The sequence below is a fragment of the Nematolebias whitei genome, chromosome 18 (genome assembly GCF_014905685.2).
Source record: "Nematolebias whitei isolate Nwh7 chromosome 18, NemWhi1, whole genome shotgun sequence".
Classification (NCBI taxonomy): domain Eukaryota; kingdom Metazoa; phylum Chordata; class Actinopteri; order Cyprinodontiformes; family Rivulidae; genus Nematolebias; species Nematolebias whitei.
The window spans coordinates 15,609,900-15,637,876 of record NC_056515.1 but is presented as its reverse complement, the minus strand read 5'-3'; the positions used below and the strand labels follow the sequence as shown (position 1 = coordinate 15,637,876).

Here is a 27,977-nt window from a genome sequence, read left to right as displayed (position 1 = left end):
GAAATATTTCAGTTGGTGTGCAATGAATCTGAAATATATGAAAGTTTCATTTTTATCATTACATTATGGAAAATAATGACCTTTATCACAATATGCTAATTTTTTGAGAAGGACCTGTATTTCTAGAAGGATGTTAGAAATGCAGCTGCCAGGAAAAAGACAAAGAGGAAATATATAGACTCAGAGAGGACATGGAGGGAGTTGGGAGTGAAGACGGAGGACGCAGAGGACAGAGTGAGAACTGATTGAGATGGAGGACAGTTCACTGTGGAGACACCTGAAAAGGGAACAGCTAAAAGAAGAAGAAGGGACAAGGAAGGACAGTCATAGTTGTCGAGACATTTTCTACAAAAACATCTATATCCTGTGTGAAACTGATCTGTTTATTTGTCATTGCCACAGTACCACAAAAATGACATCATCTGTTGTTGTTATTGACACATTAAACTATGAAAATGAGAGTTTATAATGAAAGACACATGACTGATGATCTGACTGTCACCACCAGCTGATCCAGGCTGGTTCAGATTGGTTCATACCAGTTTAGACTGGTCAGAGCTGTTCATCCTCTGTCAGGTATATCCTCAGGTGAACTCCCAACATCCAGCATGTTAACATTATTACAACTTAAATCGGTTTACTTTTTTATTAAGGCAAAGCATACAGCTACAAACATGAAGGAGGCGGAGCTTCAGGGAGCTGTGGACGGAGCTCCAGCATCACAGTTTGGCCTTGTTCATGCGACTCATCAGCTTCTCCAGTTTGAGGGCAAGCGCCATGTCTCCTTTGATCCGCAGCTTCCCCGACATGAAGGCCATGGTGGGCTTCAGCTTCCCTGAAACAACACAAGCAGCAAAAAGCTGTTACCATGGAAACACGACCGCCCTGAAACAGCTATGGTTAGTTCCACAGTAGGGCTGGGCCATATCATATTGTTCACAATAATATCTGTAAAAAACAAAACTTGCCCGGGAAAATAAATGATATCATGATATGCTAATTTCATGGCGTAAATACGTCAGTGTTTCCTCTACCATTATACAAGCAGGGTCCCCCTCCCCGTTAACAGAACCGGGCGCCCCGCCCCGTTAACAGAACCGAGCGTGCCGCCTACCAAACCAAACTGCACACCACCACCTGTCAGTACTGATGTAATGCTAAGCTAGCCGCATGCAATACTAGCTAGCTAAAAAGCTAAAGACGTCGCTTACGTCGACTCTTCCATCACGTTGATCCCCCCCCCCCCCCCCACACACACACACACACACACTTCACAATCAAAAACTGCCAGTACAAACAGTGCGCAGCTCAGCTGTGTTTCTTGAGCCACGGTTTCACAGTTGGTACACGGACCAAGAAAAGAGGCAGGTAATCAGTCAGAGAAATGGAATCATTGCTGCAGGAACAGAGGAAGTTGAAACACCAGCACAAGCTTCAGGGTCAGATGAAGACATCTTGTCACATGTGATGCAAAGTTGCCAAAGAAGAGCTTTGGAAGCTTTTTAGGAGGGCTGCAGTAAGTGACAGACCAGGAACAGGACCATCTCCAAGAGAGAGAATTCAGGCAGAGTTAATACCTGGACTGTCCTCCAGCAGAGGGTGAGTGTGAGCCTCTTAACTGGTAGAAAGTGCACGAAGTTAACTTTCCTCAGGTTAACCGTTTGGCAAAAAAATACCTGTGCATCCAGCCACTAGTGCCTCTGAAAGGTTGTTCAGCACAGGAGGGAACATTGTGATAGTCTGCAATGAAGCCTGCTTCAGAGAACAGGCTTGTGTTCCTGAAGAAGAATTTGAATCTTGATCAATGACAACCAGCTAGATGACTCCAACAATTTTCAGTCAGGTCATCTGGACAGTTTCTTTTTTTGTTGTTGTGCTGAAACGTTTCACCTTCCATCCAGAAGGCTTCATCAGTCAAGGAAACGCACAACACAAAACTGATTCTTCCCCCAACAGCTTACTCCAAAGGTGGAACAAACCAGTTATGTTGGTGCTAAGATGGTCTCTTTGTTACGCCCCCTCCTCTGGTGCCGGCCCTCTTCCTTGGCGACAGTCATGTCAAACTGGTTCAAAACCAACGAAGTCCATGCTCAAAAATCCAGGTATACAATCCAACAATTTTCAGTCAGGTCATTGGACAGTTTCTTTTTTTTGTGTCCTGAAACGTTTCGTCCAGATGACCTGACTGAAAATTGTTGGATTGTATACCTGAATTATTGAGCATGGACTTTGTTGTTTTCAACCAGTTTGACATGACTGTCAACAAGGAAGAGGGCTGACAATGGAGGAGGGGGCGTGACAAAGAGGCCATCTTAGCACCAACATAACTGGTTTGTTCCACTTTGGAGTGAGCTGTTGGGGGATGAATCAGTTTTCTGTTGTGTTTCCTTGACTGATGAAGCCTTCTGGATGGAAGGTGAAACGTAGCACACAAAAAAAAGAAACTGTCCAGATGACCTGACTGAAAAATTTTGGATTGTATACCTGGATTATTGAGCATGGACTTTGTTGTTAACTGCAGTAAAATTAACCCTTGTTGTTGTTGTTTTTGTTTTTCAATAATACTGCAAAGCAACATGTTAAGTTAATTTTGTCAAATGAATAACTATGATTTCTTTTTTTTGTTTTTTTGTTATATCACAAAATTTATCGTTATTGTCAGAATGCTCTGAAATATCACAATATTATGTTTGAGCCATATCGCCCACCCCTGAATCCACAGTAACGAGATGTTGCAGCTGTGTCGTTGCTTTGGTAACAGCTCACCTGAAAACATCTTGCTGAAGTCACTGGAATCCATCGTCATGACAACGTCAGCTTTGGAGGATGGCTCACCTTCACCTGCACTGCCAGAACCGCTCTTCAAATCCAGGAACCAAATGCCACTGTGTTCTCCTTATATGGACATAATTATATCAATAAGACACGCCCACAGGATGAATGTTCTTACACTGGTGCTTGAAAGTTTGTCAAGCTTTTATGATTTTCTATATTTCTGCATAAATATGACCTAAAACATCATCAGATTTTCACACAAGTCCTAAAAGTAGATAAAGAGAACCCAGTTAATCAAATGAGTCACAAATATTATACTTGCTCATTTATTTATAGAGGGCAGCACGGTGGCGCAACTGGTAGAGCTGCTGCCTCTCAGCAAACAGGTCCCTGGTTCAAACCCCGGTCCAGGGGCCTTTCTGGGTGGAGTTTGCATGTTCTCTCCGTGCATGCGTGGGTTTTCTCCGGGTACTCCGGTTTCCTCCCACAGACCAAAAACATGCATGTTAGTCTGATTGGTAACTCTAAATTGTCCCTAGGTGTGAGTGAGAGAGTGAATGGTTGTTTGTCTCATTTGTCTCTATGTGTCCCTGTGATGGACTTGCGACCTGTCCAGGGTGTACCCCGCCCCTCGCACAGTGATTGCTGGACATGGGCACCAGCGACCCCCGTGATCCAAAATGGAATAAACGGGTAAAGATTTATTTATAGAGGAACATTATCCAATATTACCCAACAATGTTCAGTCAGGTCATCTGGACGTTTATTTATTTTTTTGTTGCCGAGACGTTTCGTCCTTCATCCAAAAGACAGAGGACGGGAGAGGGCGGGCCCCGGAGGCCTTCTTAGCACAAGCAAACTGTTTTTTTTCCACTATGGAGTGTGCCGTTTGTGGGAATCCGTTTGTTTGGTGGCTCCTCAGATTGAAGAAGTCCTTTGGATGAAGGACAAAACGTTTCAGAAAAAAAATAAAAATAAACATCCAGATGACCTGACTGAACATTGTTGAATTTTATACCTGGATTACTGAGCATAGACTTTGGTGTTTTGAACCACTTTGGCATGAATGTCAAGCATGACCCACCGTCTCTTTAGATTCAGTTTATGGACAGATGTCCTGACATTTTCCTTTAGAATTCTCTGATATAATTCAGAATTCATTGTTGCATCAATGATGTCCAGCCATCCTGGCCCAGATGCAGAAAAACAGGCCCAAACCACGATACTACCACCATCATGTTTCACAGATGGGATAAGGTTCTTATGTAGGAATGCAGGGTTTTCCCATCTCCAAACATAACTCTTTTCAGAAAATCTCATGATATTTAGGTCATATTTATGCTGAAATATAGAAAATTACAAAAGCTTCACAAATTTTCAGGCATCACTGTATGTGGACATATAATTAAGTTTTTCTTTGTTACCCGACAGGTCAAATCTGTAGATGCCCTGTGTTGATTTGACAACGTCCTCATTGATAACTCCCCTGATGACATCAAAGGTGCTTTCTATTGGTCCACCAGAAGGGGGCGGAGACGATGATGGCGGTTTGAATGCTGGTGTTGCTCCTAGCAATCAGAATAACGCATCATATCAGAGGAGTTGATGTCAATCAGCAGAAACACTCAACTGGAATTATTGCGGAATTCTCTGCAGTTTTCTGTGGTACTCCCTGTAGTATTCTCTGTACTACTTCATGCAGTACTTTGTGTATTACTGCTTACTGTAGTATTCTGTAGAACTCCCTAAAGTACTAAATGCAGTATTCATTTTAGAATTCCCAGTACTACTTTCTGCAGTAATTTTTGAAGTATTCAGTGTAATACTTCTGTAGATTTTGTAGTATTCTCTTGTTACTTCGCAGATTTTCCTAAAGTGTTATCTGAAATAATTGCTGTAGTACCTTCTGTAGTAGTCCCTGTAGTACTCCTTGTAGTATTTTTGTTATAAATTTTTACTACTCCCTGTAATACTTTCTGCAATACTCCCTGCTGTAAACCCCATAAACTCACTGTAGTACTCCTTGTAGTACTTTTTGTAGTACTTCCTGTAGTACTCTTTGTAGTACTCACCATGCTCCTCCATCTGTTTGACGAGTGTCTCCGGTGCTTCATCTAGGAAAAAGTCCGGCAGCAGGGGGTGACCTGTGGACCAATCAAAAGTCTCTGTGAGTACCACATAAAGTGTAAGTACTCAGGTGAACGTTGGCTCAGTTAGCTTGCAGTCACCTGGTTGGACGGCGTACTGGTTGAAGTCCTGAATGCCATGGATTCTAAGAACATCCTCATCCACCAGGAAGTGACCCGTATAGTCCTTTGGTTTGGACAGGATGGCGTAGGCTGCGTCGGCAATAATGTCCGCTTTACGACACTGTTTACCGATGCCATCACCACCAAGCATATCCATGGCAGCCGTCTGGATCGCTTCGGCAACAACGCAGAGACAGAGTTAGCACGTTAGAGGAAGAGCCTGGAAGAGCCTGGTAGCATGTGAACCATTAGCTACTGACCAGTTTTGGGCCAGAGAGCGTTAACGGCGATTTGACCTCTGAACTCCTCTGCCATTCCCAGGACACACATAGACATGCCATACTTGGCCATGGTGTACGCTAAAGAATGCCGAAGCACAGACATGTTACTGATGAACAGGAGAGGGACGGGTCAGCTGGTTGATAAGGTCGGGGGAGGGGTTAGCTGGTTACTATGGTTACCTGTGTGGTTCTTGAACCAGACAGGGTTCAAGTTCAGGGGAGGGGATAGGTTCAAGATGTGGGGCCTGCCACTCTTCAGCAAGTGAGGGATGACCATCTTAGACCTGACGAGGACAAAATGCTCGTTACCTCGTTAACCACACCTGGTCAAATGGAGCTGAACAAATTTAGTCTCAGTGACTTTGCAGACTTGTCTGTGTGTGTTCTGTGATATGCGTGTGCTCTGCGTCATACGTCAGGTATGTTCCTCTCAGGTTGATTCCCAGCATCAGGTCGACTTTCTTCATCGGCGTCTCCAGAGTTCCTGTCAAACTGATGGCGCTGGCATTGTTCACCAGGATGTCAATACCTGCCGGCAGGATAAGACATTAATTGACCTTTGAACCATTTACAGAGCAGAAGTCACTTCCTGTGCAGGAAGAGTTTGCTACCTCCAAACGTTTCAACAGCTTTTTGAACAGCTGCTCCAATCTGCTGCTCATCTCGTATGTCCACGATGCACGGCAATGCCTTTCCCCCAGCCGCCTCCACTGAAACACACAACACAGTTATACACACACACACATTTACACACACACACACACAACTACACATAATTTTAACACACAAATTTAAATACTGCAATAATTTAAATAAACAATCCATGCAGCATGGATTGTTTATTTAAATTATTGCAGTATTTAAATTTAAATTGTAGAGAAGAGAAGCACAGCAGGAATTCAAAGGGTTAACCCTTCATGCAGCGCTGCAGCACGGATTAAAAATGTACTTCTTGATCAATTGCACTATAACAACTGAACATAGAAGTTCTAAAATAATTAAAAATAACTTAACATTTATATTTTGTGATTATGATGATTTTATGATGTGACACACTTTGAATTTAAAGTTGAAGACAAAAGTCGATCAGTGCTTCTGGACAGCAAAGGGTTAACCCTTCACAAAGCTGATGCAGCAGAACTGTGTGTGCGTAGCAGAGAGTGGAGATCATGACAGGCAGCAGGAGGGAACGTTTCCCTGCACTTGTGGGCAGCACACAGGTGCAAAAACATTTAAAATAATTTATTTTAAATAAACAATTTATGGGTCATCCATCAATCTGCCAAGTGTGTCATGTTCAATCTTACTTTGAAAAACCGTGATATAGTGAATCCGCAAAAAATATACCGCGAAGTAGCAAGGGACTACTGTATTAGCTGTGAGCCACTTAGCACGCTTGTCTGCTTCTTCTTCTTCTTCTTCTTCTTTCGGCTTTTCCCTTTTCTGCTGTTACCACAGCGAGTCCTCCTCCATCTCACTCTGTCCTCAATCTGTCCACTGTCCTCACTCCAACTACCTCCATGTCCTCTCTAACTGCATCCATATATCTCCTCTTTAGTCTTATTCCTGGCAGCTGCATTTCAAACATCTTTCTACCAATATATCTAATGTCCATCCTCTGGATATGTCCAAACCACTGTCTCTCCTCTGGACATTTCCAAACCACTGTCTCTCCTCTGGACATGTCCAAACCATCTCAGTCTGGTCTCTCTAACTTTATCTCCCAGTTGTTCAACCTGTGCTGTACCTCTGATGATCTCATTCCTAATCTTATCCATCCTTGTCACTCCTAAGGAGAACCTCAACATCTTCATTTCTGCTACTTCCAGTTCTTTCTCCTGTCTTTTTGTCCATGTCTCTGTCTCCAGACCATACAATATAACTGGTCTCACCACTGTCTTGTAAACTTTTCCTTTGCCGACACCCTTTTGTTGCAAATCACTCCTGAAACTTCTTCATCCACTCCATCCCACCTGGACTCTCTTTTTCACCTCTTTACCACATTCCCCATTTTAATACCTATTTTAATAAGTCACAGGAAAACCAAAACTATTATTAAGCTGTAAAAGTAAAAGAAATGTGTGGCACATAAAAAACTAAACTAAAAACAGGAGGTGGGCAGTGGTAGAATCCACTGTGGATTAAATAAAATACACCTAAAAACAGGGATGCAAGCAGTGCTGGATTCTAGATCGTGGATAAAATAAAATTAAAAACAGGAGTGTGCCTGCTGGTGCGGCGGCTGGGCCCAGTCCAGTTAAGCTTCACGTGGGTCGCTGGCATCTGGACTTTATTTTACTTCTTTCAACCAGCCAGTCAGTGCGCGGTCAAACGGCCGCCCACTGACTGGTGATCCAAATTGGATTGTCAGCAGCGCACATCTGCTAACGCAGTCAAAAGCACAACACCAACCGGGCCCGCCCATCCAGCACATTATTTTGGCCTGGGCTGGGCTGGGCATGGGTTAGAAATGACAGCTCTAGCCAGCACCCGGCGACACAATCACGTGACTGTGACTAGTCGACGTGATATTTTAAAACTTGCGAGATGTCCTACAATCGACTAGTCAACTAGTCTATTCAACCCCTAGCGTCCTGGCACCAGATCGATGTGGACAGTGATTCAAATGCCCATGGTCGTAGTGGCTGGACCCACCAGCCATATCTTGGTTCACAGGCCACGGACAGACTCTGATGTCATGGACGCAGCAGCAATGCTCTGCCCACCTGCAGAAAACGAGGCAAGGTTCTACATTGAATTCATGGCCTTTTGCAGAGAAATGAGGCCTCCAGGATCTGACTTCTGCAGACTCTTGGTAAAGAAGCTGAAACCATGTGAACTGGCCATAGTTTCTACCTGTCTGCCCGACGCCCACCTCTGCCAGACTAATCCAGAATATGACCACAATGACAATCAAGGTTTTCATGCTGCAGTGGTGGTCCTCGTTGATGCCATTAAAGTAGCTTTCCCGGCAAAGATGGACACAAACGCCTTAAAGTCTGTCACTCAGAGACTAGATGAGCTTGTAGATGATTATCTACACTGCCTTGAAGCAGCATTTAATCAACACTCTGGCCTCACTCGTCCCACAGGAGGCCTGGGTGACAAGGCAGGTCCTTGGGAGTGACTCCTCTGCAGCAACGTCCTTGATGGACTGAAACTTGACATTACCACCATGGTACGCCAATCAAGTTCAAGTTCAAGAATCTTTATTATCCCCAAGGGGCAATTTGTTTCACAGTCAATATAGGCACATAAAACATCCTTACTAGATAATACACTAAGACATTAAAGTAACAGCACAGTACGGAAATCATCACGGTTCGTTGAGAAGCCTGATCGCTACAGGGATAAATGAGTTTTTCCAGTCTGTTTTTCCTACATCTCGGCAGCAGATACCTGCGTCCAGATGGAAGCAACCTGAACTCACCATGGAGTGGGTGATCAGGATCAGCCAGAATCAGCCTGGCCTTGTTCACTGATCTTGCCTTGTGTAGGTCAATGATCTTGTGTTGGCCTGAAACACGGAGCTTGACTCAGCGAGCTCCGCCGCCACGCCAGGCACAACACAAAACACTGCTGCCCAACAGAATCAGAAAAATTAGAAAAAAAAGAAATGAGACAGTGATCTCCACATGGCTGCTCTCACCATGCACTCAACTGTGACCCAACATTCCACTGGGCTCCCTTGGGACGTGGGTGAGGCAGTGGGCGAGGGCGCAGTCATTCCAACCGCACCTGGATGCCCAGCAAAGACTGTGAACTCTGGACAAATTGGACAATGGAAGAACAATTGTCAAAACCACCACAACGACACCATCCCACCAACCTCAACTTCAACCAGGCTTACGAACTGGAGGGCTGGACTCTGGGATTGGATGAGGAGGGTGGCTGTTCCACAACGCCTGAAAAGGCAAGTGAAACACCAAAACAACACACACCATTATACCCATCTGATAAGGCGCCACTCTGTATTGATACGCTTTCTTTGTTTATAGAGGTGATCACAGACTTCGAACACAAAACAATACCACCTCTGGGAACATATGTGCATTTACAATCTCAGGCCTATAAGCAATGCCTATGTTCAACCTCACAATTAAAGGGTGTTCAGTTCCTTTCACGGTAGACCCCGGGGCTACACACAATCTGTTATAAGACAAAAGGCATTAGCCTAACCTTTGAAAACCAGTGGCAATAACGTTTTTTTCATTCTCAGTCTCGGGCACAACAGCAATAGAAGTATTCTCTGTTCCAACAACATGTCACACAGATGGAGGATTCTCTTTTAAACAATTTTTCATCATCTCTGATCTGTGTCCAATAAATATTTTGGACCAAGACCTGATGTTTAAACTAAATTTCACTCTTGTTTCCTCTTCTTCTGGTCCCATTGTTTCTCAACAGCCCTCTGCTGAACAGCCAATTGTTTTACTGCACTTGCATTCAGTCCATTCATTCCTAGTTATGCCTATCAATGGAGGCTGAGCACTGGCCCTTACACCACTGGCTTCCTCCAGAAGGCGAGACTGTTCAATGATTCATGGTTCTTTATTGTCATTCCCATCACATGTGGTACATGAGGTGGAACAAAACTATGTACACAGGGTCCCAGTTACATCCAACAAAAATACAAATTGTAAAGAAAAACAGTAATAGGATCTAAGATATGAACTAAGAAATACGCTAAACTAAGAATACACTAATACACTGTTGTTAGTCCACTTACTAAATTCATGTCCCCAGACGACTTATATTGTATATATCTTATATTATTTTGTGAAGGCCCTTCTGCGAAGTTTGAAAATACAGGGTACAGTATAAGATTCCCTCTGAAAAGCTTTTTTATTACTTCATTGTTTTGGTACACACACGTCTGCTCTGGCTGCCTCTCTCATGCCTGAGCTGTACAAAACTTTCTGGATAGCTGATTCTACTAAATCTCACACCATTTACAACAGGACCCTTAAGCCTTCTTTATATGATCTTGTCCTTTCTGCAGGTTCTGTCCTTCACCAGTAAGTTATCTGTTACTCTGTGCTACTTCTCAAGAATGGTGCTTACGTGATACTGTTGCTTTGTTACAACATATACATTGTAAAAGGTCATACGGTCAGCCAAAGCAAACTGCAGTATGTTAAAAACAGGTCACCGTTTTAGGTCACATGCTATCACAAATTAGATGCTCCCGCTCTTCAAAAAGAGTGGAAGTGATATAGCACATCCCAAAGCCAGTTACCAAAAAAAAAAAAAACCTTCCTATTGTAGAAATGCAATTCCTAATTACTCATCTAAACTTGATCCTATAACTGCAGGACTTCCTGGCTGTTTGAGAAGCAGTCACGGTTGCAAAAAAGCTGTTTTGGCTTTTAGGGACATAGTGGGGTACTCACCACTGACAGTGTTGGTGCCACACTCTGTCTCTATAATCCTCTTGGGGCAGAAAACTTTTCATTTCTCTGCTGCAAGGTGGCTTAGATACACTTCATTTTCCTTGATGTGCCAAACATTACTGTAAAAAGGTGCACCTCCTTGAATCCAGTGACACTTTTATAGACTTCTGACAACGGAAAACCATGACTGTGTCCATGCACTTGGCCAAGTCTGCACACCCAGACCAGACCCCTGACCAAACCTGGCATGGTTTTTTGTTTGTTGATGGTTCTTCCTACAGGGACAACATGGACCAAAGCTTTTGTTCTTGTACTTATGTACATGCGCATGTGAAAAAGATTAAAAAACTAATTGAGATTTTGTTTGCAGCACCACCCTCAGTGGAACTAATGCCATCGACTGGGTACCCCTCCTTCCACCACTCTGTACAAAGATAACTGTCTAATTGCTCTATTGCTTGATTGATATATGTTCTTTTGTTCTTCTACATTCTGTGTTCTGGTGACTACGTGCTGATAAAAAACTTCAGAAGAAAGTCCCGGAGAACCAGATGGTGGTTGGGACTGTTCCAGATCCGGCTGAAAACTTACACGGCAGTAAAGGTTGTTGACCGAGCCACTTGGGTCCACGTCGGTGTAACACACGGAATAAGGACAACTTTAATTCCGGTATCACAAGCGTTTTTTTTTTGTGTCTGTAACACAAAACGGTTGTTGGTGCGATGACCATGGTGAGGAACAGCGTGGGGCAGACTGCTACGTGGCGGATGAGCTGGTGGTTTTCCGCGCCGGTAAGAGAGTCAGAGTGGGAAACGCCAATGCTGAGGGTCGAATGGTGACGGTCGACCTTCTCTGTGAGATGAAGGAGAAGGCAGTACACAAGACCTCTCCTGAGTTCTGTACCATCGTGACTCTGACCAGTCACGCCATCAGAGCCATGGGACCAAACTACTCCATCATCTTGGATAATGGGCTGGCCCATTGTAGCAAGGCTGCTCAGTGGCAGAAAGCTGGAGAGGTGTTGGGAGGTTTGTTTGAGATTTCTACAATCAGGCGAGAGGATAATGAGTTTCACAAAGGAAAGTCTAAGTATGAAGACATTCTGCAGAGCAACAACCTGCTATCCTCAGCTATGCCTGGAGGTCATCAGACCCCTGCAGCTTTCTTCATCATGGCTTCAGACTTGGACAAGCATAATGTGGATTCAGACACACCTCTGTCATACTCCCACATTGACATTGATGGGTCCAGTGGTCTGTTCCCCGGTGTCCCGACAGGAGCGCCCATCCTCGCTATGGCAACTACTACTTTTTTGTCAGATGCTCTTCCTGACACAACCCTGGCTATTTACCCAGGCTTGGGACTAGGGTTTTCTGTTTGTGTTAGCGGTTAGCCTATTAGCTCACCCTCATCTGCAGCAGGTGTGTTAGTGGTTAGCCTGTTAGCTCACACTCATCTGCAGCAAATGCTTGTGTTAGCGGTTAGCCTGTTAGCTCACCCTCCTCTGCAGCAGATGTCTGTGTTAGTGGTTAGTCTGTTAGGTCACCATTATCTTCAGCAGAAGTTTGTGTTAGTGGTTAGCCGGTTAGCTCAACGGCATCTGCAGTTGATGTTTATATTAGCGATTAGCCTGTTAGCTCACCCTCGTCTGCAGCAGATGTTTGTGTTAGCGGTTAGCCTCTTAGCTCACCCTCATCTGCAGCAGTGTAGATTGTTCCAGGCAGCCTGGGGTGGGGCTCGGCGGTCTTGGCTGCGATGACAACGTTAGCTCCATCTTTTGCAGCTTTCAGAGCGATGGCTTTACCGATTCCTCGACTCGCCCCGGTGATGAAGAGTGTGCAGCCAGCTAGCTTCCTGATAACACAAACACGTGTCAGTAATATTAAATAATCACGGTGAAATATCTGGAGAATGGACGTTTGTGGTTTCTTTGTCAAAAAAGGTTTCAGATTATACTTTAAAAAACTAACAAGTATAATAACTATAATAAATTATTTTATAAAACAGGCACTACACGTCATATTTTTGAAAACATTATTTTAAAAGTGCAAATGCATTTTTAGTATTTATCAATTAGTAACAGATTTAAATATTTGAAAACACAATTTTATACAACAAAATGTGTTTTATTTATTATACTTTTTTAAAACTAACTTTTATTTAAAAGGTTTTCATATTATCTTTTGTCTGTATGGATTTGTGCTTTTAATAGTGCTTTTAGCACCATAAGACCTGCTCTACTCTGCAGTAAGCTCCGGGACATGCAGGTGAATGACTCGCTGGTCACCTGGATCAGAGACTACCTCACAGGTCGACCACAGTAGGTGAGTCTGCAGAGGTGTCCTGAATGTATCATTTATTAAAGATTAACTTTTTGAACGGAATTATGGAAGTTAAACAACTTTTCCATGATGTGCTCATTTTTTTGAAAGGGTCTGTGTGTACTTGGTTAGCAATGTGGTGACTGTTGATGTCAGAAGCATTTGTAATGTGGGGGGAGGGGGGGGGGAAGAGAGACACACTGCTGGGGGAGTCTGGGGGTCCTCCCCCAGAAAATTTTGAATTCAGATCTCTCTTGTAAATGAGTCTTCAAGACTCAACGGGACTAACCTGTGTGAATAAAAGTTGAATGAATAAAGTAGATGCCATTTCCTGCATTCTGGTGTATTTTAACAGGTTGTTTATCATCTAGTTTTACCTACATAAGTAAACACTTGATTCATTAACTATTTTAGAGTTAATGGGACACAAGACCTGCCTGACCAACAGCTCTCCTTGTGTGAATAGAACACACTACATATGCCTCTCTCACACATCCTAGCCACAGTCTAAGAAATATATCGTAGTGTAGCCCAAGTTAACTTTTAGGAAAAAAATCACTAGCCAATATGAAACAATAATAATAATCACTCCTTCTTACCAATGGCCTAGCATAAAGCAACATGATCATCATCCATCATGTTTATTAGTAGCTTAAAATACCTAATTAACACTCCAGTAGTGGGCTAGGTCTACTGTAACATTATCCAGTTGTAGGGTCAAGAGACAAACATGTAGCATTAAAACAGTATGAACAACATTCAGAAATTGTTTCTATAAGAACATTATCAAATATTTTACGTGAACAGTAAGATCTCTCTGCCCACGAGGAAATGCAAACCAGGGTGAGCTAACCTCGGACAAACAAACAAATGGAGACTGAAGACTGTCCAGTTGGCGGTAAACCACCCAGTCTGGCAACACTGTAGCTGCGGTAAGAGTTCAGGGTGTCATGTAGGGGGTGTGACGTGTTGTTCAGGATCTGGAGCAGTTTCCTCAGCATCCTCTGCTCAGACACCTCTGTCAGAGACTGCAGGTCCACTCCCAGAACTGGGCCAGCTCTCTTGATGAGTTTATAAAGTCTGTTGGCATCAGCTTTCTTCACCCTGCTGCCCCAGTACTGCCCCCATTCGTTTTTGAGTTAACTTATTAAAACACATTTCAAACAATCATTAATCATTATTGGTTCATAGCAAAGCTCCCCTGACCTTTCTCCATCACTGATTGGCTATTGTCATCTGCCAGGGCAAAATTATGCTAGTTTTAGTAGACGCCTCATTGAGTGGGCTGACCTGCTGCAGCGGTAGACAGGAGCGACCGCCATATTGGATGTGGCAGAACTGCTGGTCAACTAATAAAGGAAATGCACTGAACTTTATAAAGTACCGTTCTACAAAGCGTTTTATGTTGATGCCTGTCATTCACACACCCTGATATACTTGTAAAACAAACAGGCACCAAAGACAAGATTTGTAACTTTTAAAGTGATTATTAAAAATACATCCATCCATTATCTTTTACCCATTTCTTCCATTTTGGGTCACGGGGGTCGCAGGTGCCCATGTCCAGCAATCACTGTGCGAGGGGCGGGGGACACCCTGGACGGGTCACAAGTCCATCACAGAGCCATTATTAAAAAATGTTTAATTCTAAAATATTTAGGTTATAGGTTAGCACTAAACCAGCATATGTGTTATTTTGAGTGTTTACAACTACTAATGTGTGTAACACTATTACTGTGGTGATAAATATAGAAATATTCATATTTAACATTTAATCAGCGTCTATAATAACCAGATCCTGAAATGTGACGTGTTGATTTTCTGAATAAAGACACTAACGTTCACATTTAACTGATTTTGATTAACATATAAACACCACTATCTTTACAGGGGATGGGGTATTTTGTGTGTGTGTGTGTGTGTGTATGTGTATGTGTGTGTTCAAACAGTAAATATAACAGTATACAGTGTATTGATTGGACGGGGGTTTGTGTTATGGGGCGGATTTTAACAGATTTTCGGGCTGGAAAACCTGGGCTCTATCTGGCAACACTGCGCAGCACCACCGAGGTGCTCCACAGAACAACACAGGAAGTCCTTCAAACTTTTCAACTCCTCCCCCTTTCTACACATGGGACAATTAAATTAATCCTGCACCACAGTAAACACTTTAATGTTTCTGTCTGCACCTGAACCTGTTTAAGACCTTTATTGTTGGTATTTTTCTATTTATGTTATTTATTATATTCTCTGTATTTTTTATATCTTGTGCGATTCCTTGTGCATGTTCCTTTGTACCGAAACTCTGGCACAACAATTGCATGCGGGGTCAGTAAAGTTCTATCTTATCTTATTTGTTTCTTTGCCAAGATGGCCACACTCAGCCAGGCAGCAGTTTCACAAGCTCCTGGTGAAAATCCAGTTTTTGATAGTTTTGGAATTGGCTCCGTGCCCGACTCCGCTCGCCTTAAGTGTGTGAATTATAGCCGAACCGAACTGATGAGCATAAGAGATCAGTGAGGTGCAGTCGTATGCATTGATCCCCTTGTATTCAGCTTTGCAGGATAAGACTGTGACAATGGGGTTGACAGAAGCTCCTACAGAGCAGTCTTCATCAGCTGTTTGTTACTCCTGTAAAAACTGATGTTGTGAGAACAAGATCAGGAAGAACAGTGATGAAGCCTTTAAGTGATGAAGCCTACTAAACTGGACCTTTAAGACCAGAGGAAATAAAAATTCAAAGGACTGATAGCAGGTTGGATTGAAGGAACAGGTTATGTTTGAGTTACAGTTACTTTATGTTTTGTGTTCCTAACCAGTAGAAAGAAAGAGAGAAAAAGATAAATTTATCCCCATTTGTTAAAAGGGGACATGTGGTGTTCATGAATACTAAATGTTAAATCTTGAACGTTACTCACTGGAGGTCATGTGACGCGTAAATCAGCATGCAAACCATTTGTTTTTGCTTTCTATTAAAGAGTACATGTTCGCCAGCACACAGTTCCACGTTCCTTTTGTTCTAAAATCAAGAACACGACAATGGGTGTGATAAAACCTACTTGAACTTTATCATTCTTTGTGTGAAGCTACACGTGATTGTAGCATTAACAAGCTTCCAATTGTCTTCACAATAAAAGCCTTAGGAGAGACATCGTAAACCTTTATTCTGAAGTTGAACTTCCTGTGCGATTACTTGTTTTGGTAAATAAAGTTTTTTCATTCAACCTCGAAGTCCTCGACCTTTTTACATTCATTACCAGTTTTCAACACACACGAACCGGACCGGTGATTTATCATTGTATTAATTAAATCAATAAAAATCTGCGCTGGTTTATTCCAAGTGTTAAGCTTGGAAAGCTAAAGATGCAGCTGTCACCAGACTCGCATAGAAAACTTTGACGGTTTTATGTTGCCTTGCTCAAAGGTCAGAAGGCCGAGGGATCGGGGAAAACTGTACACGGATTTTACAAGTAAACCCTTTAATCATAAGTTCGGCAGCAATAAAACCCAGAACCAAAGCCAGTAGATTCAATAAAATCAATGAACTCTGTCAGAGACTCTGCGATTGGAACCGCTGCGGAGTTAAACCTCGGGACTTTATTTGTGACTTCTTACAAAGGTAGTTATGTATGGGAGAAAAAGAACCACTGTGTTCGGAACCAGAACCAGTTCTGTATTGGACTCACTCACCCGGTGTTCTGCAGCATCTTATTCCCACCTCAGATTACTGATCACTGTGCAGCAACTCGTCTGTATTCACCTTTAACCCACTTTTACACACTCGTCATCACCGGAAGCTTTGTATACAAATATTTCCGGGGTGCGGCCAAAGATCTACTCGAGTGAAGTAATGTCTCACTCTGACAATAATCTGCGCACAGATTTAACGATAATCTGATTATTATTTTTTTCATTCAACCTTTATTTATACAGGTTAATCCCATTGAGCCTCGGGGAGTCATTTACAAGAGAGACCTGATTTCTTAACAAAGAGTGACGACAACAATAGACAGTCATATTAGAGGCATACAAATTTATTGTCTGAATGGGTCAAATTGATTCATGTTACGGATCTGATTTGATCTAAAACAGAAGGAAAACGAAATTATTTTAAGTAAGAACGTTTTTTTGGAATTAAAACTATGACTGACATCTGTAAACTGGTGGATTTTTGTCGTGTTTCACCAGAAAATAATGATTTTAATATTTAACGTGATTGTCATAAATCAGCATTCAACTCATTTCGGCCCGATGGAGTTGGTTTCATGGAGTTAAAATCGGCTGTGGATTTTGTGCTGCAGTGTTTTTTGTTTGTTTTTTCACTTTTAAAAAGGTGAGTTTGTCGGGTCACGTTTCAATCTGAGCAGGGAGAAAACTCAGCTGCAGGCTGTGCAACTTTATTTAAACGAACAGAAAGTTTGAAGCAGCTGAAGTTATGTTCAGGAGAACATCTTCAGCTCAGTAAAGTTTTTGTCCCGACTCAGGGTGTTCTGTTGCATTTTGATTCCCTTCAGGCCTGTTTACCTCCCGGTTGCGGCCCTCACACCTGGTCCCAGGTGTTCAGGATCTCAAGTTCCTCCTGGAGGTTCAGGTTCTCCATGTGGAGTTCTGCCCTCCTGTGGCACCAAGGCTGTTGTAATAAGGCCTGTTATCTCCAACAAAGACACTTTCTATCAGTTAGCTGTCGGATCTGGATTGGTTCTTGTTCCACAGAACACAACAGTTTCAGTCACAGACATATAATATAGTAAGGTGACCAGGTTTCTGATATTAAATCTGGGGCCATTTCCAGCTCAGAGACAAAAAAGAATTAAATGATATCAAGATGAAATTAAGCAACAGGGACAATTGTGGTTTAATTAATTTTTACATATTGTCACTCAAGCACTAGATGTTTTACGCTTGCCAGCGATTTATTCAGGAACAATAAATGCAGGTCAGCTCACTCCGAGTCAATGTTCGGCCGAGACTCACGCCGGAGCTCCTCAGCATCACAACAGGTGCATCACACAGACAGAGCAACCAAAAACCCCACTCCATACTCATTTCCCAACAACCCCTGCAGCACAACCAGAATATGTCATACCAGAACCAGTAACAGTGCAACAGGAATAATTAACATGTAACAATACAGGAGCTCCTCAAGGATCATTACAATATTTATTCATGTTTAAACAAAAAAAAAAAAAATGTAGCAGCAGGAATGTGTCTCCACACACAGTTCCTAAGAGTAATAAAACAAATAAAGTACAAACCGGATTCCAAAAAAGTTGGGACACTAAACAAATTGTGAATAAAAACTGAATGTAATGATGTGGAGATGACATATGTCAATATTTTATTCGTAATATAACATAGATGACAGATCAAAAGTTTAATCTGAGTAAATGTAACATTTTAAAGGAAAAATATGTTGATTCAAAATTTCACTGTCTCAACAAATCCCAAAAAAGTTGGGACAAGTAGCAATAAGTGGCTGGAAAAAGGAAATTGAGCATATAACGAACAGCTAGAAGACCAATTAACACTAATTAGGTCAATTGACAACATGATTGGGTATAAAAAAAGCTTCTCAGAGTGTCAGTGTCTCTCAGAAGCCAAGATGGTAAGAGGATCATCAATTCCACCTTTGTTGCGCAGAAAGATAGTGCAGCAATACCAGAATGGTGTTACCCAGCGTAAAATAGCAAAGACTTTTAAGTTATCATCATCAACCGTGCATAACATCATCAAAAGATTCAGAGAATCTGGAACAATCGCTGTGCGTAAGGGTCAAGGCCATAAAACTCTACTGGATGCTCGTGATCTCCGGGCCCTTAAACGTCACTGCACCTCAAACAGGAATGCCACTGTCAAGGAAATAACAGAATGGGCTCAGGAATACTTCCAGAAAGCATTGTCAGTGAACACAATCCACCGTGCCATCTGCCGTTGCCAGCTGAAACTCTACAGTGCAAAGAGGAAGCCATTTCTAAGCAAGCTCCACAAGCTCAGACGTTTGCACTGGGCCAGGGGTCATTTAAAATGGAGTGTGGCAAAATGGACGACTGTTCTGTGGTCAGATGAGTCACGATTTGAAGTTCTTTATGGAACACTGGGACGCCATGTCATCCGGACCAGAGAGGACAAGGATAGCCCAAGTTGTTATCAACGCTCCGTTCAGAAGCCTGCATCACTGATGGTATGGGGTTGCATGAGTGCTTGTGGCATGGGCAGCTTGCATGTCTGGAAAGGCACCATTAATGCAGAGAACCATGTTCAGGTTCTAGAACAACATATGCTCCCATCTAGACGTCATCTCTTTCAGGGAAGACCCTGCATTTTTCAACACGATAATGCCAGACCACATTCTGCAGCAATCACAACATCATGGCTACGTAGGAGAAGGATCCGGGTACTGAAATGGCCAGCCTGCAGTCCAGATCTTTCACCTATAGAGAACATTTGGTGCATCATAAAGAGGAAGGTGCGACAAAGAAGGCCCAAGACGATTGAACAGTTAGAGGCCTGTATTAGACATGAATGGGAGAACATTCCTATTTCTAAACTTGAGAAACTGGTCTCCTCTGTCCCCAGACGTCTATTGAGTGTTGTAAGAAGAAGGGGGGATGCCACACAGTGGTAAAAATGGACTTGTTCCAACTTTTTGGGGATTTGTTGACACCATGAAATTTGGAAACAACAGAGTTTTCCCTTAAAATGATACATTCTCTCAGTTTAAACTTTTGATCTGTGATTTGTGTTCTATTCTGAATAAAATATTAGATGTTGGCACCTCCACATCATTGCATTCAGTTTTTATTCACAATTTGTTTAGTGTCCCAACTTTTTTGGAATCCGGTTTGTAGCATTGGTGTCAGAAACATTAGTAATGTGGCAGTGGTGGGGGGGGGCATCTTCAGCTGCTGGAGGAATCTGCTCGTCACATTTCGCTCTCCAGCCTCAGCTAGTTTATTTTCTTTATCTAAAACTAAAACCGTGTTCTAGGTCACTTTGTTGTGGAGATGACTACTTTTATCTGCCCTCAACTCCACCTACAGCTCTGATCTGCCGTCAGAGGAAATCTAATGTAGAGATGTTAAATCACGTTATCAGCTCTATGTCTAAGCTTTGAACGAGGATTTGTAGCCCAGTCAGGGTATGTTTTTAATTAACTTGTTGGAAGCAGTTGGCTGAATGACAATAGAGATTAAACTCAGATTGTTGAGGGATTAAACGTGTCCCGATTATCCTGTTGACCTCTCGGCTGGAAGACGTCAACAGTTAAACAGAAGCAGCTCAAAGACAAAACGCTTTGAAACTACTTTTATTGTTCCTGAAGGAAAAAAGCTCCGGATGAGAAGGTGCAGCTAACGACAGGTGGAAACCAGGAGCTGGGGTAAGGGGGACAAATCACCATGGTGCATTGTGGGAAACCCTCCAACAGGACAAAAGACTTCAGACATTTTTTTTTTTTTTTTTAAGCGTCCATCTCAGAAGAGCTGCAGCTCTTCTGAGACATATATAAAGTGAAAAGAAAAAAGAAATTGGATGTTCAAGTGGAAATACTAAAGATACGCTCGAGGCTTCGTGTCTGGAACATTTACACAAACAACTTCATTATTTCCACTTTAGTCTCAATAAAAATAAAAACTTCCTGGCCCATCGACTGTACGATTGACAGAAGTGATCAGAACAAAAACAGACTCTGGGTCACATGCAAGGACGGACTCGACACAGATCCTCTACGACACCACCACTTATCAGAGTTACGGTTGTTCCTCGCTACTTCACAGTTCAACTTTCGCAGACTCGCTCTATAGCCGTTTTTCAAAGACTGAACATGAGAAAGAAAAAAACATTGTACAGGACAAATGATTGTCAACTTTAATATTACCGTATTTTTCAGCCTAAAAGTCACATCTTTTTGCAGTTTACATACACTGCGACTTATGCGCAGAAGTGACGTATTTTTCCCCATATTTATAAACCAATCTTTGGCTGAGACTGTTTTCATTCATTCTGACTGAAAATATTGAACACTAACATTTTCAGCTGCTAGATGGCACTCGAGCAGTGTGGCATGCCATTGTGACATGTAATAGGTAAAAGTGGCTATTAATGACACAATCAGCTTGCCATACCCTGCCACCTTCATCCAGCTCGCCTGGAGCAACCGTCTAATCAGCTTCATTTCTCTGCGCCGCCCCGGAGAAATGAAGCTGATTTGACCATTGAAGTTATTAAGTAAAAGTTCAACTGAGACACATCTTTACTATAATTTCAAGCAAACAAATGATTGTTTTTTAGTGTTAATCTTGTTAAAATCTTGTTAAAGTCCTCTCGTGCACGCTCCCACGGCCACCATTTGGCAGCAAAGTGATTTTTGGCACAACGGCCCACATTTCCAAGTTATCAGTGGCAGAGGTGTAAGTGATGAATTACACTCACATTACTGTAATTAGCGGTAAGTAGATTTTTTGGGTACTTGTATTTTTATGAGTATTTCTTTCAAGTGTGTAATTTTACTCATACTTAAGTACAATTTAGATCATGTAATCTACTTCACTATTTTAAAAATCAGAAGTCGCTATGGAATACGGCCGCAATTTGAATTAATATTCAAACAATTCTTCTGCATCTTTGTAGCCAGTACAACTCTCAGATCACGATCGCATAAATTACCTACGATGAAAGCAAAGGACAACTCCGTAGAGTAGAGAGTCATTTCTGGACCGAAGATTTGGAGAAAAAGCCTAAATGGAGACAGAGGACAACACTAGCAGAGAAAATGAGGAGGTAAAGGCTGAGGACGAGTGCACGTGGCCGTACCTGCAGGAACGTTTCATGTACAGAGGGTGGAAAGGAGAGAGTCCAGACACAAACTTTGTTTGATCTCTACGGTGATAGCATCTTACAAGACTTCATCTAATCTCTAAAACATATTATGGTATACGAGGTTTTACAACTACCTGTATGATATTGCTGTTTTATTGTTTGTATGCGTTGACTATTAGTTTGGCTAAGTAAACGCAAAGACCTTAGGTATTGCCATTTGTTTGCCTGGTACTAAAATAAGATGGAGCTTCTGAGAGTCTGAGAAATGTGTTCGAATGTAGCGATTATATTTATATTTATTATATACAGTAAATCAAACTGAATGTTTTCTATTGACAACAATAAAACATCAAGTAGTTAAAAAGTAATTAATACTCCGAGTAGTTTTTGAGAAGAGTACTCTGTGCTTTTACTTAACTATGTTTATAACACCAGTACTTTTACATGTAATTGAGTACAATTTAAGCAGTGTAACAATACCATATTTTCCACCGTACATGTTGCATCGCCCTACAAGTCGCATTAATCCAAATATGTCTAAAAAAGTGGAAAAACCCATAAATATGTTGCTTTGTCGTATAAATACATCTATTATGTATCACCGCTGACACTTCACGTTTGTTATGAGTCACCGCTGATAACCTGGAAATGTGGGCCGGTGTTGTGCCAAAAATCGATGGCCTGCCAAATGGCGGCCGCGGGAGCGTGCACGGGAGGACTTTTAAAAAGAATTTTAAAAGATTAACACTTAAAAAAACATTATATATTTGCTCGAAATTATACTAAAAGTGTGTCTCAGTCTAATTTTTCCTTAATAAATGCACTTTAACAGTCCAATCAGCTGTATTTCAAAAGTATGTGCTGCCTCGGTGCTCAGGGAGCGCGAAGAGAAAGGAAAGAAACGAAGGAGGAACGTCGCTCGTTTCTTCTAAATTTAGCAAAGCACCTAAAACAATTATTTGTTTGCTCAAAATTAGGGATGGGACGACTCGATATTGGGTTTCGATACCAGCATCATTTACAGATCGGATTTTTCCAATCCAACTGCAGAGATTTCTGATCCATGATGCATGTCTGTGACTGCCGAAATGTCTCATGTGATTCCCTGCCGGCTGCTCTGCAAGTTGGCTTCAAACTATGGAATGGATTTCCTTAAAGGCGGCGTGTTTCATGAAACCCAGAGTGATAAGACTCGCCTCACATTCAGGAAATCCATTTCAGTTTGCAGCTAAACCGTGAGTAAATATGTGAGGACTGAGTAGCACTATGGCTAACGGCTAATCCAACTTTTCATCTTAACATGTCCGCTGTGTGGAAATATTTATATATACTTACCTCAAGTTGTCTTTTTAGACATACATGCGTATATTTGTACAACTTGTACTATAGAGGAGATTATTACAGCCTCATATAAACTCAATAATGGTTGCCATTTTAACTAGTTAAAAAAAAATTGTACGCATCTTTCATGATTGTCTATTGTTGTCTACTGTTGTCATCATTCTTTGATAATTTTTTTTTTTTTTTTGTAAATGAGCCCCCCACACCCCCCAGTGGGATTAACCTGTATAAATAAAGGTTTAATGAAAAAATAATGATGATGATATTGGAACGGTATCGGCCGATATCCAGATTTAGGTATAGGGATCGGAAGTAAAAAAAATAAAAAAAATTTTTTTTTAAAGTGGCTCGGTGCATCCTTACTTGAAATTATAGCAAAGGTGCGTCTCAGTTGAACTTTTACTTATGCACTTTAATGGTCAAATTAGCTGCATTTCACCGGCGTGGTGCAGTCAATAAACAGATTCTCAAGTCATCCAGTACATGGTAAATTCAAAACAAGACACAAAGTATAATAAATAAAGTCCGGTTATTTTTGTCTTGAACTTTTTGAATTGGTCATTATAGCCATGTTTACCTATTACATGATACAACAGCATGCCTCACTGCTACTACTACTCTGCTGCCATCTAGTGGCTAAAATAGGTAGTTAATTTTTTTTCAGTCAGACAATGAAAACCAGGCAGCGCAGTGGTGCAACTGGTAGAGCTGCTGTCTCTCAGCAAGCAGGTCCCTGGTTCAAACCCCGGTCCAGGGGGCTTTCTGGGTGGAGTTTGCATGTTCTCTCCGTGCATGCGTGGGTTTTCTCTGGGTACTCCGGTTTCCTCCCACAGACCAAAAACATGCATGTTAGACTGATTGGGAACTCTAAATTGTCCCTAGGTGTGAGTGTGTGTGAATGGTTGTTTGTCTCTATACGCCCCTGTGAGGGTGTACCCCTCCCCTCGCACAGTGATTGCTGGACATGGGCACCGGCGACCCCCGTGACCCAAACTGGTAAAAGATAATGGATGGATGAATGAAAACGATCATACCTCTGCCAAAAATTGGTTTATAAATGGGAAAAATCCATAAATACGTCGCTTCGGGCTACAATTCGCAGGACATGTAAATTATGCACAAAAAAAAACAACAAAAAAAAACGCAACGTATAGGCCGAAAAATACGGTACTTGTACTTGGGTACAAACTTTCAGTACTCTTTTCACCTCTGGTCAGCGGTGACCCTTAACAAAAGGCGACGCGTCAGCGGTGACGCATAATAGATGCGACGTATACGACGAAGCAACAGATTTATATTTTTCCCACTTTATTAAGACATATTTGGACTGAGGCAACTTATAAGGCTGAGTGACATGTACGGTGGAAAATACCGTAAATACTGAAATAAATGGAACGTCGCTACTTTGCGGATTTTCACTTATTGCTGGGGATGCGTCTGAAACATAACACCCGCAATAAACGAGAGACTACTGTAACTTTGTAAACTTTGTAAATTGATACTTTAAATATTTTACGTGTCAGGTCTGCCTGCAGGATTTTAAGGTGGATCCATCTCCGTCACCGTTTTTGTTCTAAGAAAAACACACCAGCGATTGAAGGCATTGTGTTGGGTCAGAACTTTGTGGAAGAGCAGCTGTAGATCTGCAGAAACACGTGCACCATGTTCTGACCAGCACACAATGGTGCGTACCTGTGAGAAAAAAGTTCCGACAGGAAGTTGTGCACAGAACGAGATGTTTTCTGCCCTTCTGATGAATTTAAAGCGGGCTTCGGTCCACCTTTAGAGGTACTACAGAACAGCTGAAGTGTTTAAGATAAGCGAGATGCTGATAATCAAATCAAACGTCAATAAACAGGAGATAACAGAGCAGCTCCTCCTGATAACAGATGGAAGCAGCAGAGACTTCTCTGGGTCAGAAAAGACTGCAGACCAGTTTTTATTTAAAACGTCACAAAAAGGATTTGGTTCCAGATTATAAAGCCAGCCCCAACCCCACAAATATTCTGTACAGTTTTAACTTCTGCTGCTTCAACAGTTTCCTTTGGATTCATTAGTTGGTAGCTAAATAAATAGTTTGTCCCGTGACGGCATCCTGAAATGTCTGTTTGTTCTGCTTGCATTTGAACGCAGCACATTTGATGCTGATGATGTTTTCAGGGGAGGCGTCAGAGCAGCAGAGGAAGGAGCAGCGACGGAAACAGGAAGTGGCAGAGCGGCGTCATCCAGACGGCTGATGAGCGAGACCAGCGCACCTCGTCCTCCAAGTCGTCTGCAGGGACATAACGCATCATAAAACTCACATTTTCATGCATTCTCAGAGACAAACACCAAAATGGCTGCAAATGACTTAATGATTAAAGTTGGAGAAGCAGCAGCAGAGCTCTTCATGTGGGACACTTTTCTTTAAAGCCTTCAAGTAAAACTGTTTACATGAATCGTTTACCTGCATTAAAAAGTGCAACTTGTGCCTTAAGAACCTAAATAAGTTAAAACTGAGAGGTTCCCATTTGCTTGTCAGACAGAAACATTTTCAGCTGAATGCCTTGAGGGACAATAGAATTGGAAATGAGCAGGTGGGCCTGCAGATATTTACCCCAGAGGGAGGGCTTTTTTGTTTCCTGAATAAAACGTGTGAACAGCAACAGAATCCTGACTTCACACAGATTTCCTGTGAAACCAGTAGCACCCAGTCCTGGTCCTTGAGACCACCATCCTGCAAGGTTTTAGGCCCAGTTTACACTGGAATGTCATGCTGATTCTAAATAAATAAATCTGCTTACACGTACCACAGTCTCATTAAATAGTCAAGTCAAATGTATTTATAAAGTACATTAAAACACAGCAGTTGTTACCAAAGTGCTTTGATAAAAAAGGATGACAGTGATTTAAAGAAAATAAAATTATTGATTGATTGATTGATTGATTTTTATTGTCAATTCTGCATATGTACAGGACATACATAGAAATTGAAATTGCGTTACACTCCTACTCAAATTGCAGCAAACAACAACATTAGCAAAAATAAACTAACACAACTAGTTATATAAAAAAAAATATTAAAAAAAATAAAAGTGAACAGCAGCAGGGCCTCTGATGCAACGTGCTCAATAGTGACTAACAGGAGACAAAGGGACACTGACTGAAGACAATAACGTGATGAGAGGTAGATAATGGATGTGCAAGGCCAGAGTAAACAATAGTGCAATATAAAGTATAAACCTGAGAAACTTAGTAAAGTGAAGGTGTGCATACCGGTTCTATATAGTCACAGTTATGTACTTAAGTAAGTATGTATGTATTTAAGGCATCAAAAGAAAAACATCAAACAAAACAATAAAATACTGCATCAAATCACGGTGTGTTAAAAGCCAGAGAAAACAGGTGTTTGAAAAAGAGATTTAAAAAGAGGAAGTGAAGTGACCTGTCTAACGTTGGGGCGCACTGTTCCAAAGTTTAGGGCCCACGATTTAAAAAATATGCTGTAGTTTCCATGTCTGGCATGGTTGCCAGATAGGAAATGACAAACTACTTACTGTATGTGCTAAGTGAGGGTGCACGATCTTTGAGGGTGATGGTTGTAAGAAGAGGTGTTGTGACTGGAGCACCTGTGACCTTAAATCCATCTTAAACAGTAATTATTGTACATCTGGCAACATTGGTCTCTCTAGCACCGTGGTTTTGTATTTCGATGACACGTGTACAGGTCGGTCTGGACGATGAAAACCCTTGCATCTAAAGTGGTGAATAAAGGAATGATGGTTTGGACCCAGGAAAACACTCTGCTCTCTGCCATTTATTAAAACTGTTAAGAGCAGAAAAACTTTGGACTGCAGCTGCCTGCAGTGCGCATGTGCGACTTCACACTTTCGGAGCATTTCACACGTCCACAAGGGGTTCCCCCGAAAATCCTCCGCGACCTAGATTCAGAAACCTTCAGTTTCAGAGAGACTTGAGGGCTGTTGTGTAAAAGAATGACCAAACAGCAGCAGAAAAGTTGTGGTTTCACACCGTGGACCTTATGGGCCGTTTACACGGCGCATATTTTGAGTGAAACTGCACCTTTCTCTCTGCGGTTCGGCTGTTCATTTACACAACAGTTTTCTTCTTTATGGGATTTAAACCGTCGATGAGGTGAAACATCACGTTATTAAAGTTGAAAATGAAGACATCAGGTTTAATTTTTATTTCTTTATTCAACACCACAAACTGTATGCTCATTGTCAATTCAATTCAGTTTATTTATATAGCGCCAAGTCACAATAGGTTTCAGGTCTCTTGTAAATGAGTCCCCGAGGCTCACTGGGATTAACCTGCATAAATAAATGTTGAATGAACAAGAGAACAAAAGCTTTGCAGAGAGTGGTGAAGGCTGCACAGAAGTCTGTTGGAGTCAGTCTCCCCACCATCACAGACATCTACACCTCTAGACGCAGGAAGAGGGCCACCTGCATCATGAAGGACCTCACTCACCCAGCACACGCACTTTTTGCCCCACTCCCTTCAGGAAGGAGGTTGAGGAGCATTAAGTGTAGAACCACTCGACTGAGGAACAGCTTCTACCCTGAGGCTGACTCGTGAATAATCTCTGTGAAAAATCACATCATGTTGCTGCTGATCCGTTTCAATGTTGCTGCTGAATGTTGCTGCTGATCCGTTTCAATGTTGCTGCTGATCCGTTTCAATGTTGCTGCTGATCTGTTTCAATGTTGCTGCTGATCTGTTTCAATGTTGCTGCTGATCTGTTTCAATGTTGCTGCTGATCTGTTTCAATGTTGCTGCTGATCTGTTTCAATGTTG

The 27,977-nt window shown here is 42.0% G+C and overlaps 2 protein-coding genes across 3 annotated transcripts in view; both read right to left on the bottom strand.

The window, feature by feature from the left end:
* The window catches only part of hsdl2 (hydroxysteroid dehydrogenase like 2), a 31,651-nt gene extending 14,840 nt beyond the window's left edge, over positions 1-16,811 (bottom strand). The window contains exons 1-11 of one of the 2 annotated variants that reach the window (XR_005187512.1): positions 16,710-16,811; positions 12,389-12,552; positions 5,917-6,015; positions 5,720-5,834; positions 5,486-5,589; positions 5,285-5,383; positions 5,004-5,198; positions 4,848-4,919; positions 4,200-4,343; positions 2,767-2,895; positions 665-835 (exon numbers count right to left, since the gene is read on the bottom strand). Coding sequence is in view for 1 of the 2 variants with exons in the window: in XM_037691942.1 (XP_037547870.1) it covers positions 720-835; positions 2,767-2,895; positions 4,200-4,343; positions 4,848-4,919; positions 5,004-5,198; positions 5,285-5,383; positions 5,486-5,589; positions 5,720-5,834; positions 5,917-6,015; positions 12,389-12,552; positions 16,710-16,726 (1,254 nt within the window). In the remaining variant the exon portion in view is untranslated. Of the gene's footprint in view, positions 1-369; positions 836-2,766; positions 2,896-4,199; positions 4,344-4,847; positions 4,920-5,003; positions 5,199-5,284; positions 5,384-5,485; positions 5,590-5,719; positions 5,835-5,916; positions 6,016-12,388; positions 12,553-16,709 lie in introns of those variants that run through there. The other variant, XM_037691942.1, reaches the window with a different exon arrangement.
* An 8,399-nt stretch (positions 16,812-25,210) lies between these two features.
* The window catches only part of tdgf1 (teratocarcinoma-derived growth factor 1), a 9,456-nt gene continuing 6,689 nt past the window's right edge, over positions 25,211-27,977 (bottom strand). Inside the window, exon 6 of the mRNA XM_037692591.1 lies at positions 25,211-25,449. Within this exon, the coding sequence (XP_037548519.1) occupies positions 25,346-25,449 (104 nt within the window). The 3' untranslated portion in view covers positions 25,211-25,345. The remainder of the gene's footprint in view (positions 25,450-27,977) is intronic.